The sequence below is a fragment of the Cucumis sativus genome, chromosome 2 (assembly GCF_000004075.3).
Source record: "Cucumis sativus cultivar 9930 chromosome 2, Cucumber_9930_V3, whole genome shotgun sequence".
In the NCBI taxonomy this organism is placed as follows: Eukaryota; Viridiplantae; Streptophyta; class Magnoliopsida; order Cucurbitales; family Cucurbitaceae; genus Cucumis; species Cucumis sativus.
In genome coordinates this window covers 2,183,642-2,200,948 of record NC_026656.2, presented here as the reverse complement: position 1 = coordinate 2,200,948, position 17,307 = coordinate 2,183,642, and the positions used below count along the sequence as shown (strand labels likewise).

Below are 17,307 nucleotides of genomic sequence, written 5' to 3'. Positions count from 1 at the left end.
TCTAATGGATATAATTACAACTATTTCATATATTAATTTGTTTGAAACATAAGATATTTATTTGTTTTTATAGTTTTTTTATAAAGATTCATTAAAATTAATATTTAACATCAACGTGAGCTTAGCTTAATTGACATTTTCAAATCCCCTGTTCCAAAGTTGTAGTTAAAAAGACATTTTCAAAAAACAATAATAATATTTAATCGATGTTTCATTTATCTTTGTAAAATTAAACTTAAAAATTAATTGAATTGCAATGTCATTTTAATAAGAGAAGTTGGAATGGATAACCATTTCAGCAATAATAGTTAAAGATATAACAAAACTTTTAAAAAATTGTAAATATAACAAAACTTATATTGTTGACAGACTTATATCATTGATAGAATTTGACAAATTTTGCTATATTTGTAAAATTTTTAAAATGTTGCTATATACTTAATTATTTTGAATCTAATTGCTAAATTTGAAACTACTCTTTTAATAATAGTTTGATTGACTGACCAATAGTCGGTTTTTATTAGTAGATTTGTATTCTTTCATTGGTTGGGATCTATTTGAATATTGAGTCCGACTAAAAGATGCTTTATAACACATGTACATATATATTTTTTAGACTTATTTACAATTGAGCCTACAATAATTATAAATAGAGTCACAACACGTGTTGAAATTCTACTGGTGTTTGCATGTTTTGCCATAAAAGTCCATGAAAGAGCAAAAGTAGTGTTAACAATTAAGACTCCCAACCATCCCCTTCTACTCTTTTAACGGCCAACTCCCTCCCTGCTCCGGCATAAATACCCTCTATCTCCACCACTCTCTCCGCCCACAAAAAAAAAAAACCCCTTTTCTCAATATCTCTCTCACTTTCTCTCCGCCGCCAATGTCTCAAATATTCCACAGCCGCGTGAAGCCCATCACCAAGCTAACTGCGGTGTCCAGCAACCCAAGCGTCTCGGGTCGTGTCTACCCGCTTTCGGCCGCGGACCACGCTCTGGCCCGGCACAGCGCCGCCGTTGTCATGTACTACAGCGAGAATCCGTTTGGGTCGTTTATTCTGGACCCGATGAGAGAGTCGCTCTCGAAGGTTCTGACGCTGTACCCGACAGTGACGGGTCGGTTGACCCGAACTGAAAATGGGAACTGGGCGGTGAAAGGGAATGACGCCGGAGTTAGGGTTACGATGACGAAGGTGGGGAGCAGTCTTGATGAGTGGCTCAGATCTGCCGATTCGGTTGAGGAAAGAGATCTGGCGGCTTTTGATGAAATGCCGGAGGATCCGTATATATGGTCGCCGTTCCGTATTCAGGTAAATCAAAAATTAAATATACAATTTTCTATAAGAAAACAAAATGAAAATATATAAATATTCATTTTAGTTGTGTACTTTGAATTTAATATAGTTATTCTTCAAATGTCTATTTTTTATTCTTGTACTTATTTTTTTCAAAGAAAATGTACTTTTTTTTTTTTACATTTTCTTTATATATATATATATATTTCAATAATATAGTTTTTTACACACTGACTAAAATTTTAAAAATCTATTAATAAAAGAAAATATATAAAACTTTTATCCATGTGTGATATGTTAGGTTGACAGTATTAAGAATGCAATATCAAAAATTTGTTATATTTTATAAATATTTTAGTTTATATTGAAAATTATGTTCACTTTAACCGGACGCCTAGGATTTATTAGAGTTTGATTTACATATTCATTTTTTAAATTATTATATTGGTAAAAATATAAATTTTAAAGTTTAGTATATATTATAAATTGACCAATAATGTTGATTAATTATTATTTTAGTACTTTTATAATAGAAATATGAAAGGACATTTATGAATACAATTGTATCTTTTTCTTTGCATTGAATTGTTACATTAAGATGTTGACATTGAATGAAAAAGCGGTTGAAAATGATAATAATAATATTGAGGTCTTTTTGTTCATAAATATGATTCTTTATGGTGAACATTTAACCAAAAAATTAAAAATAAAAATAAAATCATTTAAACCATGTGTATTTATAAGATGTGTTTAAATAAAAATAAGTTTTTTGAAAACAATTTTTCTATAGCCAATTCTAACATCAAAATTCAATGGAAATTTTTTTTATACCACATGATCAATTTGGAAAAATTACTTACTTACTTTATTATATGTCATGTTAACATAAAAAGTAGTTGTATAAACTAACAATATTATTGTAAGGTTAACAAGATTTATAAAAATAAATTTGGGTATTCAATAAATCCTTCAGTATAAATAGGTCACCGTTGTTAAAATTTTCGAGGGACACGATTGAAATTTTAAGTTAAAGATTCTATTCGAGCTATAAATATTAATATATACCTAAATTAAGAATCGAAAATGGAGTGGATGAAACTTGTAGTAGTTGAGACTAACCATTTTTAGTGACTAAACAGATCAATGAGTTTGAAGGAGGGGGTGTGGCCATTGGAGTGAGCTTCACTCACCTAATTGCAGATCCAACCTCTGCAACTTTTCTCTTGAAAACATGGGCAGATGCGCATCGAGGAGGACCCGTTTCGCCACCGCTTTTCACCAAACCGTCGTCGCTTGGAGATGGAGAAAAAATCCCCAACATAGCCACAAAATCAACTTCTTTCTATGCCAACAAGTCCAAATTAGATAATCACATTGTTTCTCCTACCAAAATGTCCTCAGTTACCTTCAAATTCTCCAACACAACAATCAATCAATGCCTCTCAAAAATCAAACCCCATTGTCCTAATGCCACCCCTTTTGATTTTCTTGCTTCACTCTTTTGGAAACAAATCCTCAAAATAAAGAGTAATTCCCCCAACAGTGAACACAACAACAACAACAACAATAATCACTCATTATCAATATGCTCTGACATCAGAAACTCATTCCAATCCTCAAATTCACAAAGATGCTACTTTGGAAATGCTCTACACATATCACAACTTACTATAGATCCAAAAGAAATGGAGCAACATGAATTGGGACAGATTGTGGAGTTAGTACACAACCATTTAGAAAGGCTTGGTGAAGAGGAAGAAGAGACTTGGTCTGCTATGGAATGGCTAGAGTCTCAGAAGGAAAAAGATGGGAAATACGTGATGCCGTTCAAGATGTATGGTCCGGAGTTGAGTTGTGTAAGTATGGAACATATGATGATGATGATGAAGAAGGGAAATGATAATGAGTCTTTGAGTTATGCAACAAAGTTTGTGAAGGATTCAAAGCCTGTTCATGTATCTTATAATATTGGGAATGTTGAAGGTGAAGGATTGATAATTGTAATGCCTTCAAACGAAGGAGGGGTAGCAAGGAATGTGGTGGTGATGTTACCTTCAGAAAGGGAAGTGGATGAGCTTTGTGAAGATCAAGCCATTTTGAGCTTCAACCCAACAATGATCCTTGGTGGAAGACACAAATAATCTTAATTATTAACAATCTAGTTTTTGTTTGTTTTTACTTGCTTTTTGGTGTGTGAATGTGTACTCTATTTATTTAGAGTGGTATTAATATAAGAGCATATGTCTTTTTCTAGCAAATTTGTAGAAATAAAAATTTAATAAGGAACAATTTAATCTTTATATTTTATAATTTAATAAAAGTGTAAACTAAGGATATTAGAATATTTGTTGATTTCTCAATATCATTGATACATTGCCAAGATTAGACATCACTCTCTTCAATAATAATAATTGATTATCAAGTGAAGTATGAACCATGTAAACTAAATCATTTTTGTTATGGCTATCATGATACAAATAGACACATAATAGTTTATTTAGTCTCTTCTAATAAACGTTTTAGAAAAAATAGATTTTGTTCTAACCTTAATTGTGATTTTATTCTTTTAAAGGTTTTTCATTCTAACTCTTAGGTTGTGCTCTTTATAACTTTATTCATATCGATGTCATTACATATCAAAACTATATGTCTAAGATTTTCAAAGAATAATAATATAAGATGATTTATACACGTAAATTACTCCAAATTTAATTTTAATTGAACTTTTCTTTTTTAACTATAAAATGCTAGAAAATAAATGTATATAATTCCTTATAGATCAATTTTTGTTCTTTGATCTCTTCCCCATTAACAATGTGTTATTTTTTTTGGTTCACTATACTTTGGTAAATTGATAGCTTGCGGATAAAGTTGGGCATCACTTTAATTACATATTTTGACAATAAAGAAGAAAATCAATAAGATTATCATCACAATCATTTAACAACTTATTATAAGTAAATAAATTCTGTATTTTCCAATGTCATTGTAACTATACTACTAAACAAATCTTAGGAAAAAAAAAAAAAGGAAGAAAGAAACTACATCAACTAAAGAGATTGCTAATTTCTCCTTGGAAAGTGAAGAGCAGAAACTGGTATTAACTTAGAAAGCCATCCAATTGGCCAAGACAAAGCTGCAATGGCAATACATATTCCCCATTGCCCCAAATTCAACCTTATTGTATTTGCAAACCTTCCCAAAAGCTCCACCATTACCACTTGAAAACCCAAAGTTATAACAATTATTCCCAAAAACACCTTGCTTTTATGTATCCCTTCAAATATATTCTTCTTCTCCATCTTCCTTGCATTGAACTCATTAAAGATTTGGCATAGCACAAATGTATTGAAAATGAGTGTGCCCTTGACCTTTCCCTCCACATTAAAGATGGCACCTCCTTTAAACTCCAAAACCAATAAGACTGTCACTTGATACACAGCCTGTGCAATGAGATTTCTCCACATGACTTTCGTCACCAATGGTTCGGTTCGTCCGACTGGCTTTTTTTCCATGAGATCATTCGTGGGTTGCTCGGTGGCTAAGGCTAAAGCTCCCATGGTGTCCATTATGAGATTCACCCATAATAACTGAACTGCTGTTAAAGAAACTTTACCTGATGAAACAGCAGCAATGAAGTTCACTACTAATGCTGCAACATTCACTGTGAGTTGAAATTGAATGAACTTTTGGATGTTGTTGTAAACACATCTTCCCCATTTCAAAACCGTGACGACTGACGTAAAGTTGTCGTCTAAGATGACGATGTCCGAGCTCTCTTTTGCGACTTCCGTTCCTTGAATTCCCATCGAAAGACCAATGTCTGCTTCATGAAGAGCTGGGGCATCATTTGTTCCATCCCCAGTAACTGCCACCACATGGCCTAAATTCTTCAAGCATTGTACCATTAGAAGCTTGTCAAATGGGGAAGATCTAGCCATTACTTTGATGTTCCCAATCTTTTCTAGTCTCTCCTCAGGTGTGTAGTTTCTAAATCTTATGCCCTCGACTACAACTTCGTCGTTGTTCGTATCATCGTTGGGATTTAGTATCCCACATTCCATTGCTATAGCTGTTGCTGTGTGTAAGTTATCACCTGTCACCATTTTGATGTCCACTCCTGCCGCTTTACATGATTCTATAGCTTCTCTAACTCCTGGCCTACAAGGATCCTTCAAACCGACTATTCCAAGTAATGTCAATCCCGATTCGTCAAGTTTAGTAGGGACTTCTGGGTTTTCGTTGTCTTCGTTTTGCTTCTGGGCGAAGGCTATGCATCGGAGACTTTTTCCTGCCATAGTTGTGATTGTCGCAATCAATCGTGTTCTTGCTTCGTCATCAATGGCTCTAACTGTTCCCTGTTTGTTATAATAATATGAGCACATTGTCAATATCATTTCGGCTGCTCCCTTCCAATGTGTATGGATAAACTTCTCCCCATAGCGTCTTGTCGAAACCCCGCTTCTCTTTTTCTCTGAACTGAAAGTCTCCACTTGGATTATTTTATGTTGCTTCTTCAATTCATCAAGGTTCAAATCCAAGTCGAACACGGCCCACGAAAGAATCGCTTTCTCAGTTGGACTCCCGAATATTTCTAGAGGCAATGAAGAAGTAGATCTTTGAACACTACCAGTTGTATTCAAGCCAACTGCTTGGTGCAACAATTCAACGATCCTTGAATTGGAAAGATCTTTGTCCATAATTTCATCTTCCCCAATCCAAAACTCAGTAACTTTCATCTCATTCAAAGTAAGGGTGCCAGTTTTATCTGTACAAATTGTTGTTGCTGATCCCATTGTTTCACAAGCAGAGAGTTTCCTAACCATTGCATTATCTGCCATCATCTTTTTCATTGAGTAAGCTAAAGTTAAAGTAACAGCTAGAGGCAAACCTTCCGGTATAGCGACAACGATGATCGTAACCGCAGCGGTAACCATGTCAAGAATTGCATTCATGATATCATTGAACCTCGTCTTGCTTCCATTGAACTCGCCGGTGCTTCTGGTGAAATAGCGAACAAGAAGAACAAGGAGTACGAGCAGGGCAACCGTCAGTCCAAGCTTTCCGATCACCGCGGTCATCTTGTTTAAACGAGCTTGCAAAGGAGTGGTTTCATTAACTTCTTGCCTGATTGAACTCATCATCTCTCCCCAGGTTGTGTTCATTCCCACTGAAGTAACCATCATCACACCAAAACCATCACTCACTTTGGTTCCTGATAGCAAGAATGGATTACTTCCAAGATTTACTTCAACTTGATCACTCTCTCCAGTCATCTGAGACTCGTCAACTTTCAACGCATGCCCTTCGAGGAACACCCCATCGGCAGGAATCTGATCTCCAATCTTCAAATACACAACGTCTCCAACGACAATGTCAAATATCGATACTGGTTTGCGTCGACCGGCTCTAATGACCTCGATTTTTATGTCCTCTCTCTCATTTGAAAGCTTCTCGAACTGCCTCGACTGCTTGAAGTTGCTAATAGTGGAAACACCAACCACAAGAAATATGGCGACAACAATGCTGCCACCGTCGTACCATCCATCGTCCCAACCGTGTTGTTTGATACCAAATCCTAAGGAAAGCGCTGCACATATCAAAAGAATAATCATCGTAGTATCGTTAAGCGCTTCGATCACAAAACTCACGAAGCTTCTACCATGGAGCTTCAAATAAGTATTTGTTCCAAAAGAATTTTTTCTAGAAATTAGATCATCTTCCGTTGCAACGATTCCCTTCTCGGGGTTCGTTTCAAGAAGATTAGCAAGTCCTTCAACACCTCCAAATCGATCCAAACACTCAAAATTCTTCTCCCTCACCATCATACTCAAAACTTTTCGATCGACGTACGACCGTTGTTCGTCTGAATCCATATTGTCAACATCATGATAATCCAGGTGCATATCAACAGTAACATATGAAAGCGATCGCAAGAACTTGCGGTGGCCGACTTTTTTGGATAGAGAAATGAGAAGTCTGGTGAAATAAATGGCTGCAAAGGCCATTCTCCATCGTCGTTTGTGGGTTTTGGCATTAACAACCGAGCATTGATCTTCATGGTCAATAATCTCAACCATCTCATTTTTTCTATACCTCAGTAATGCCATTGATACAAACAGAGAGAATAATGCAAAGGTTTGATTTGGTGAAGAAAACAAAGGATGATTGAAAGAGAGAAACAGAAAGTGTCAATATATAAATGCATTGGAATTGAAGAAAACAAAACAAAACGAAGTTTCCACTGAAATTCCTTCCAAACAAGTTCTGTTTTTATGAATTTACGTGAGCAAAGTGTGAATAGTTTACGCATATATATCAAAATAAAAAGAGGAGATTAGTTAAGCTAATTAAGTTGGATTAAGAAAGTTCATGGTAAAAGATTGTTGTTAGTCTAAAACAAAATTCTTGTTTAAAGTTGGATGTGATACAATACACGATGTATTAGGGTCAAGCAAAGTCTAAATTGATACACACTTATGGAAAAATTTTAAGTGGTATAAATTGATATATATAATTTAGTATTTAGCCTAAAGGTATGAATTAGTTGGCTTTCTTTTATGAAGGGGCGAGTGAAGACCCACATTACCGATTTTTGTATTTTAATATTAATCATAAAATGTTATATTACAATATATATTAAATAATACTCTATTTTAAACAGAGTATATTTTTCTTAAAGTGGTTGAAAATATCAAATTTTAATAATGACATAAATTTTTTTAAAAAAAACTAACTAAAATAAGATCCTAACTTATTTTCTAATCCACATTAACGTTATAAAAAATTATGTAAAAATTGTCTATCTTTTCTTCGTTGCTACAAATGTAACTAATGTTATTCCAGCATCCAAACATCGAAATAATTTTTAACATTTTTTAATACATTTATTATATAGTATATGATGTTTTTGTATAAAATTTACAGATCAACCACCCTAAGATGAATTAGTGGTTGGAACTCTTATTTGATGATTTTTCTATAGAAGAATTATGGTAAATGATGTCATTTCCAGTAGATTCATAATCACAAACACATGTATCTATATGTACAAACATTTTCCAAGAGACTTTAAAATGACTTTGAAACTTAACTATCCAAGAAAACGGAAAAAAAACGTCTGGCGTTTAATTCAAAATTCTTGAAAAGGATGAAAATTTAATGAAATTTATTTTAGGTATGAAAAAGATGCAAAGGAAATTTCTAAGAAATTACCTTAGGTTTTGTAAATGGGAATTAATTTAATTAACCGTGAGAGAAAATTTCAAAAGCAATATCCTTATTTGAACTTTTATACGCAATATACTATATACATATATATCTGTATGGTTTTATGTGTCACCAACTTTCCTTTCAAGGAACAATTTGCTTTGAGAGGATTCAAACTATATACACATAATTTAACAAACATATATCTAATTTTAAGAGAGATTAATCCGTGTTCTCCACTTTGTAACAATGACTAAGAACCATCTTATTTTTTTATCAAGAAATTAATTGCTTTTCTTTCATCTAAATCTTCTTTTAATTAATTTAACGTATGGATGTTAGGTAATTTCAAACTCTAACTCTTTTTGGTGAAAGGTATTTACCTAAAACGTATGGTTAGGTTGGCTAGTTCCAAGAAATTTCATAAAAAGAAGGAAAAAACTATTTATCTCATTACTCAAATAATACGTATTATAGTTTTTTTTTTGCAGGAGTTTTTGGGTAGTGTTATTCCTTTTAAGTAATTTACTGTTTATTTAAAGCTCTAAATTAATATTTCAATGTTTTAAAAGCTTTTTTTTAATATAATTTTTTTAGAGAATTTTGAAAAATCGTGTTTGGTTGAGTTAACTTGTATTTATGTTGATTTGATTTATATGAAACAATGGAGATATGTTCTTGATTAGTTTGTGACTATTAGACCGAATTAATTGGATTTGAGTTATGGTTGACATTTGGGCAATGAATGACATCAATCTCTAATTAACCTATATCTTAGATTTCAATTATTTGTGTCAAACCTCTAGATCTCAAATTTGATCTTTCGTAATTTCGTAATAAATTTGAGAAATGATGTATCAATTTGATCCACAATTTATAATTATTTTTTACTTGAAGAATTGAATCTAATTAGTATACAATTTACACACGTACCAAAAGATCGATCAACCAATCGTGAAATGAAAGGAAGGAAGAGAAATTTTTGAACTTAGATTTTGATGGAGAAAATAATTAATTGAATGAGGCATATTCATAAATTCTCTAAACTGAGATGGAATATGTTCCAAGAAAATATTGAAAAGGTCAGGTGGAGTTCCTCAACGATGATCATTATCTTTGCTAACGAATGAAGGTTGCCAGATTGATGTGTTTGGATTCTCAAACACAATAGAAAGTAGACCTCACCCAAAGTTGGGTGGTTTTGTAGAGCCATTTCGGGTTGTGTCTACCCAACTTTAATAAAGCTTGATACACGTTCTTATAGCAAGAAAAGCATAAAAGAACTATATTACGATATACTAAAATTAAGTGATATTACAGTCACTACAAAAAAACTCAACTAAAAATTATCTATTAAGTTGTGGTTTCTTCATTTAAATTCAAAATCAACCGTAACAATTGATCATGCACACCAAACCCAACATAATTTCAATTCACAATTTTGCATCGCATCAAACGATTTCTCATTATCATCTTATTCATTTTGAACTCGATCATTTTAGAAATTTCCATCACATACATACAATCTTGTGATTGAATAAACAAACTCAGTCGAATCATCACTAACAAAAGGAATTTAAATATTCAAATGCACGCAACTTCGAATTGAAATTCAATTCATCCACACGATATAAGTAAAATAAAATTAAACACGATATTACACTCTCTAAATAACATCCACAAATCACTTTAAAATTTACATCACATACAACTCACAATAGGAAGCATTAGCAAGCAAAAACGGAAACGGAATGCTCGCTGGTAATTAACCAAGAGATGAACAAATAAGAAATTAAAAATGATGCTTTGCAAATTGGATATTCTAAGAACAACATCTTTCTATGTGTTATTTTTGGGTCCTCCACCCCACAGGAAGTTGAAGAATGTATAGAAGATTTTTAAATTGAAAAGCTTTCTTTCCATATTGTGCTCTCTTGTTTGTTCTTGATATTTAAGGATTCCTCTAAATAATTAAATTCTATAAAATAATATCGAAGTACCAAATTATTTTTTCAATTAAAAGATTTGCATTTAACTGAATAAAATGCTGGTTTATTATATACTTTATTGATTATTGTTACTTATAAGATAAACATCATTTGTTTAATTATGTTTATGATGTAACCATGCAATTAGGGTTTCGATATTAATATGGTAATTCCAATTCATGTTTAAAATAACGATGATCAACCAATTATGAAGGAGGCTCCCTCCTAATATAATCTTATCAAAACACTGTGCTTCACTTTATTGTTTTCAATTTCATTTTAGTCATCCTTTGGACCTGTTGAGATGTGAAAAAACATCGTTCTTCTTTTTGTTATCTACTTTCTATCAACAATTTTAAAAAATCAAATTAAAATTTAAACTAGAAAAAATAATTTGATAAAGATTGAGAATATTATATATTACTTAATTATGATAGGAGATTTATTATGAACATGAGTGAATGTCGGTAGCCATGCATGCAGTTCTTATTGTTAATGGTGAGATTTTACTTTAAGTGCAATGGGTTAGACTTTCATTAATTTCATTTTATGTGAAAATTATTATTCCTACTACATTTACATTTAAATCTTCTTTTCTTTCTGTTATAATAAAAAAATTGTATGATTTGAATTATATATATATATATATATAAGATCAATTTATTTCAAACGTAAATCTTAGTTTAGAATATAGTTTAGAATATAGTTCGTTCCTCCCGGTATTTGTCTTTTCAAATTTTAACTATAAGATTTTTGTTATAGGATTGAGATTTATGATCCCTCCAAATTTCTATCCACACTCGATTGTATAAACAAAAATCAATAATTTGATGATTTAGCATTTTTTTCTTCTTCTTATTGCCATGTTTCTTTATAATATTCTTACAATATAATATATTTTAGCTACTAAATTGTTAATATATAATAATAATTACTTAATTATTTGAAGTATAAATAATTTTTTTGATTTAGAAGTATTCTCTTCCATCAAATATATAAGTTAATACCCACAAAATTGCATTTTCTTTTTTTAAAAAAATATTATAGTTTTTTTACAAAGAAAAAAAATGTAAATTTAAACTATAATGCTAACTAAGATTTTACTTGAATGCTCGATTTTCATTTTATATTGGATATTATACACTAGATCTTCTTAGAAGATCAATGTTTTGATACCATCTTAAATAATTAATTGATCCAAAAGTTAATGGATGAACGAAAATTTAATGAGATGGCATTCAACATTTTGAGAAGGAAAATAACATATAGCATGTGTTCGAACGTTCAAATTTTGAAAATTATAACTTACTGAAATTAAAAAATATATTAATTAATGGTTTAAAAATACCTTTAAAATACAAAACATTAATAATGATATTATAAAGAATCCTCATGAAATTAATTGTTTTTTCTTTTGGAGAAAAGGGGATTTAATTTAGGATCAGATAAGAAGCATCATTTTAACAAATTCTTCATAGTCAATAAGTCCATCTCCATCTAAATCAGCTTCATTGACCATTTGCTCTATTTCTTCATCTGTTAATTTCTCTACCATGTGGATCATTACATTCTTCAGCTGCTCAATAATACAACTTTGAACGTATTATTAAAAGTGATTATATTATCATATAATCCTAATTGATCTCTCTCATTAGAGGTGAGTGGGTAGCAAATGATCAAACAAATTATTATTGAGTAGACTTAATTGACTTCTAAAAGAAGTTTATGCATTTTTAGAGTGACATTTTTTACCCTATGAAAACTAATGAACAAGAATCGTTTTATCAAGTGATTTTAAAAATGACAATTTAATTATTTTAAAATTTTACTCTTGGACATGTTATAATTATAATTAACTAGTTTAACAAAATCTAATTAGGGTTATTAGAAGCCAAACCTCATTTGGTGATATTTTTCCATCATCATCCATGTCAAATACTTTGAAAGCTTCTCTTAGTTCATCTTCTGCTTCATTTTCCTAAATATATTCAAATGCATTCATATGTAAAAGGACGAATATATATATAAACATAAACATAGATAGATATATTATCAATTACAATTTAGGTTAAAATATTATTTTGTTCTCCTTATCTTACAATTTCATTTTTAATTCTTGTTCTTTTAAGATATATACATATACATACATACATACATACATACATATATATATATATATATATATATATTTGTACGTTTTTAACCTACCCTTTGTATTTGCATCAAATTAAATCATATATGTGAGTAAGATTTAGATTATTTAGTGAGTCTAGTTTAAGCTAAATATTATTTTTGTAGAGGTCAAACTTGGAATCTTTTTACCTATAGGTTGCAACTATACAAAAAAAGTTATTTTAAGATCTAAAAAATAAGTTTTCAAACAAAAAATCAAATTTCCTATAAACCTTTAGAAAGTTTAAATCAATAATTTTAAAGTGAGTTTTGGATAGGTAACTTTTTTAAATGATTGTTTTAATTTTATAATAAAAAATATTTAAAAAACTTAAACTAATTTATTGCTAATTTAGACCCTAATAAAATTAAATGAAATTTTTTATGGATAGCAAAACAAATAAAACTATTTAAAAAATATAACAAAAGGTATAAATGGACTAAAGAGAGTTGAATAGGTTTTTGCTATATTTTTTAAATAATTTTATTTTAAATCTAAAAAAATCTCAATATACACATGAAAAACATTAAACTTGAGTCAAAGGGAACATTTTTTAAAAAATAAAATATAATGCAAATGGTCGAAATTACTCAATAGGATCTAAAAATTATTGATTATATTATATGTTTTTTTTTTTAATTTTAAGTATTGAAATATAATATTTAATATTACATATCAAATGACTATCGTAGTAAATTATCAACATATATATACTGAATAAACTAATTATCTATTCAATTTCTTAATCATAAAGATGCTTGTTTAACAAGTAAATTGACTTGAATTAAAAGAAAAAAAAAAGACCCAACCATTTTTGTTTAACCATATTTGTTGAAAATATAAACATACTTGTTTAACACTTTTTCTACTTATGTATCGAATCTCTACTCTTTTACGTTTTTATGCATTCTTTATTTATCAATTTCGTAGCAAATTCACACGTAAAATCATTTATGTAAATCACCAATGATGTAGGTAGTAGTTGTGTGAAAATCAATGATGTAGGTAGTAGTTGTTAATAGTTTATACTAAATTTAACCTTTCACACATTTTCCTATATAAACAAAGGTATGAATTAATCATACTTACCTTCATCTTTTTTGCCATGAGATTGAAGAACTCCCCAAATTCAATATATCCATTGCCATTAACATCAACTTCATTCATCATTATCTGCAATTCTTCTTCAGTAGGGTTGTGATGTAATGATCTAATAGCTGTGGCTAATTCATTGATTGTTATACATCCTATATTATTATTCCAAAAACACTTTATATTAGAGTTATATATAATCACATTACATATGTGTGTGATTTCTATACATTAAAACTATAATCCTCACCTTACAAATACTATAAACATTTTTTCTTAAAAATCAAGTTGACCGTGTGTGTGATCATGGCCAACTCGATCAAATGTATCTTCAATAGTTAATGACAAGTATTTCGAGTTTGTTTGGATCTAATAAAGAAAAAATGTTTTCCGAATAAGTAATTTTTAATTATCTTAGGTTATTAACCCTAAAAATCTCTTTTATTTTCACGTTGTTTTAAAGTTAAGTGATGTTTTATTTATTTTTGGATCGATCAAATTTAAAGTTTTGGTTGAAAAATAATAGTTATCAAATAGAACATAAAATTATCGGTACTTCAAGAACTCAAGCATAAAAGGACGATCAAACAAACATGAGAATTTGATAGTTTTTATACTTGTACTGATAATAAATATTTTACAAGAAAAGAAAAGGAAAATCATACATACCATCACCATCTTTGTCAAGTAGACAAAAGGCTTCTTGAAATTCTGAAATTATTTGCTCTTCAGACATTATGTAATGAAGAAGAACAGAAAGCTTATTAGGGGACTTTGATGGAAAAAATTATATGCTTAATTAACTAAGCTTTGGGTTTGGAACAAATTGGAATAAAACTAAAGGCTACAACTATATAATAACTACACCTTCAAATTTAAGAGTATATTATAATATATTGGGTCCTTTTATATATTATATTTATGAATTATAGGGTCATATTGATTTTTTCTTTAATGAAGATTGTGACCTCTTAAACTTAATTTAATATGTCCACTTGGTAAATGCACATGAATAATATATATTTGAAAAACAAAGCCTTTTTTTAATTCCCTGTGATGTTCATATGTTTATTATTTCCATTTTTTGTTTTTACTTTAAGAAATAAATAAAAAGTTTTTGGTTTATTAAATTATGCTTTTTCCTTGCCACCTTTTTACTATGTGTTTTTACTTTTTATTTCTTATTTTTTTCAAATGGTAATCTTCCAAATTTCAAAAACATTTTTTTAAATTAATTTTTTTAAATATGGCTTTTAGAAAAAATAAAATAATAAAACAAAAAAAATCAAATTTATAATCTCAATTTTCAAAATTAAACTAATTACTAAAAATTAAAGGTAACTTTTTTTATTAATAGTAAAATATTAAAATTAGTTACAAGATATATAAATTTTCATTTGATTTTGTTATATTTTGTCATTTTTGAAAATGTCAAGTTAGAAAAAAAGTGGTGCTTATGAAAACTCGAGAAAATAAATGTATATATATATATACACCATTTTTGTTTTTGTTTCTATATATTTTGTTTTTGTTTTGTTTTACTAAATTCATTGTCACAATACTCTAATCGTTTGAAAAAAAAATTGTGGACAGATTGACTATGTCGTAATTAATAAGTGATTTTTTAATTAAAAAATATATAAAATAATGTAATTGAATATATTAATTATTGATAAATTTTCAAATTCTATAGATGATCAACATTAATAAACTTTTATATCTATTAAAAATCTAAAATTATAAATTTTTTAAAAATAAACAATAATAATAATAATTAAAAAATCAATAGAGTATTTATAATCTTAATTTTTAAAATTAAAAAAAATACTAAAATGATAAATGGCTATTAAATATTTTAAAAAAAAAAACTGAAATTTGATTACAATTTCAAATAAACTTTCATAAAAATAATAAGAAGAAAAATAACTGCTTCTGAAAAATTGAAAATACAGAAATGTTCCCAAACAATTCCTCCATCTACAATTTTCAACTACAAATTGTAAAATAATAAATTTTCTAGACCCACATATATTTTTTTTCTTTTTTACTAAACTCACTGTCACAATACGTTATAGTTTGAAAAAAATTGTGGACACATTGACTAAGTCCTAAAAAAATAGGTGATTTTCATAATATAAAAATTAAAGAAGTTGAATATATATATATATTCACTATTGGACAAAATGTGCAATGAGAAAAAAAAGGAGGGCAAAATTGTAATGTATAGAAATTACTCTAATTTGTAACTTAGCATTTGTTTATTAATTGTTGGGATTCATATTCATTTAATCTAACATTTTATTTGTCACAAGTGTTTGTTAGTTTTCCTAACAAGTTTTTTGTTCTCTCATATTAATTATATATATATAACACAAAATATTAAATAAAATTATTTTAAAAAATCTACTTTTATTTTGGCTTAGAAATAGTTATACATATCGTAACGTTTGAGTTTACAAAAAAGACATAAATATTGAACCGATATCACATCTACATGGAAGAGATTTTAAGGACATTAAAGTAAATTTACGAAACTTAAAAGAATTTAAAAATACTATATATATTAATAAGCTGTACATTTTTTTCGGTGGCTCGATTTATAAACTCTAAAATCAAGCGTGCTTAGTCTGAAACAATTTTATGTTTGGTGATTTCCTGAAATTTTTTTCTAAAATACATGTGGGTGAGAACAAAACATCCTAAAAGAATATGTGGAAATGTCTTATATTTTTATATATTTTAAATTTTTTAAACAATTAAATACCATATGTACTATTATATATAATTTAATTGTAGGTTGTTACGTGAAAAATGATTATAAACCATAATATTCTTGAAAATATTTATAAATACATAGTAAAATTTTATGTTGTTGCTATATTTTGATTGGTTTTATTATATTTAAAAATAATTAATGTCTTTCAATTTTTTAAAAAAATTATTAGCGAAATGTTTGTGTTAATTTAATAATTAAAAGTTGACTATTATTTTCAAGTAATCATTTTATTCAGAACATAGTAATAGGTTGAACTAAGAATACACCTTATAATTTGATTAAATGTACCTTTCTTGATCTAATAATTAAAAATCATCAAATCTACTAAACATAATTGAACTACTACTACTCTCATATAATGAGAATTTGATAATTTAAAATGTATAATTCAAAATAAAATTAAACACCACATTAATTCACTCTTTCAATCTATTTTCATTTGTGCCTCTATACAATATTCCAACACCTCTCACTTGCATTTTGGTCTAGGGTTGATGATGCTACACCAATTATTCTCCCATATAGTCTCAATTTATATCATGTACATATCATTCATTACAATTTTATTAACCAAACATTTTATGTTAGAGACTATAACTATGATAAAAATTAAATTTTATAATCGGAACGTTTGTAAAAATATCAAAAAATTTTATAATAATATGTATGTCACTGTTACTACATTTTCTAAATTGTAAAAATAAAAAAATTAAAAGTAAATAGCCCCTGATAGTCGTATAATAGATCTAATTATCGATCATATTTACACTAT

At 28.8% G+C, this 17,307-nt stretch overlaps 3 protein-coding genes across 3 annotated transcripts; 1 reads left to right on the top strand and 2 right to left on the bottom strand.

Moving 5' to 3' along the window:
* Nucleotides 1-741: 741 nt before the first annotated feature.
* On the top strand, nt 742-3,641 carry LOC101222079 (protein ECERIFERUM 26-like). Its single transcript, XM_004139182.3, has 2 exons — nt 742-1,312; nt 2,437-3,641. Exons 1-2 carry the CDS (start codon nt 887-889, stop codon nt 3,436-3,438), a joined length of 1,428 nt encoding a protein of 475 aa, XP_004139230.2. The 5' UTR covers nt 742-886; the 3' UTR covers nt 3,439-3,641.
* A 607-nt stretch (nt 3,642-4,248) lies between these two features.
* Nucleotides 4,249-7,578, bottom strand: LOC101218531 (putative calcium-transporting ATPase 13, plasma membrane-type). Its single transcript, XM_011650458.2, has one exon. It carries the CDS (start codon nt 7,405-7,407, stop codon nt 4,360-4,362), a length of 3,048 nt encoding a protein of 1,015 aa, XP_011648760.1. The 5' UTR covers nt 7,408-7,578; the 3' UTR covers nt 4,249-4,359.
* A 4,265-nt stretch (nt 7,579-11,843) lies between these two features.
* LOC101218766 (calmodulin-like protein 8) lies at nt 11,844-14,580 on the bottom strand. Its single transcript, XM_011650457.2, has 4 exons — nt 14,429-14,580; nt 13,757-13,914; nt 12,392-12,472; nt 11,844-12,070 (listed from the first exon to the last, which is right to left on the bottom strand). The coding sequence occupies exons 1-4, from the start codon at nt 14,493-14,495 to the stop codon at nt 11,936-11,938; spliced, it is 441 nt and encodes a 146-aa protein (XP_011648759.1). The 5' UTR covers nt 14,496-14,580; the 3' UTR covers nt 11,844-11,935.
* Nucleotides 14,581-17,307: the final 2,727 nt, after the last annotated feature.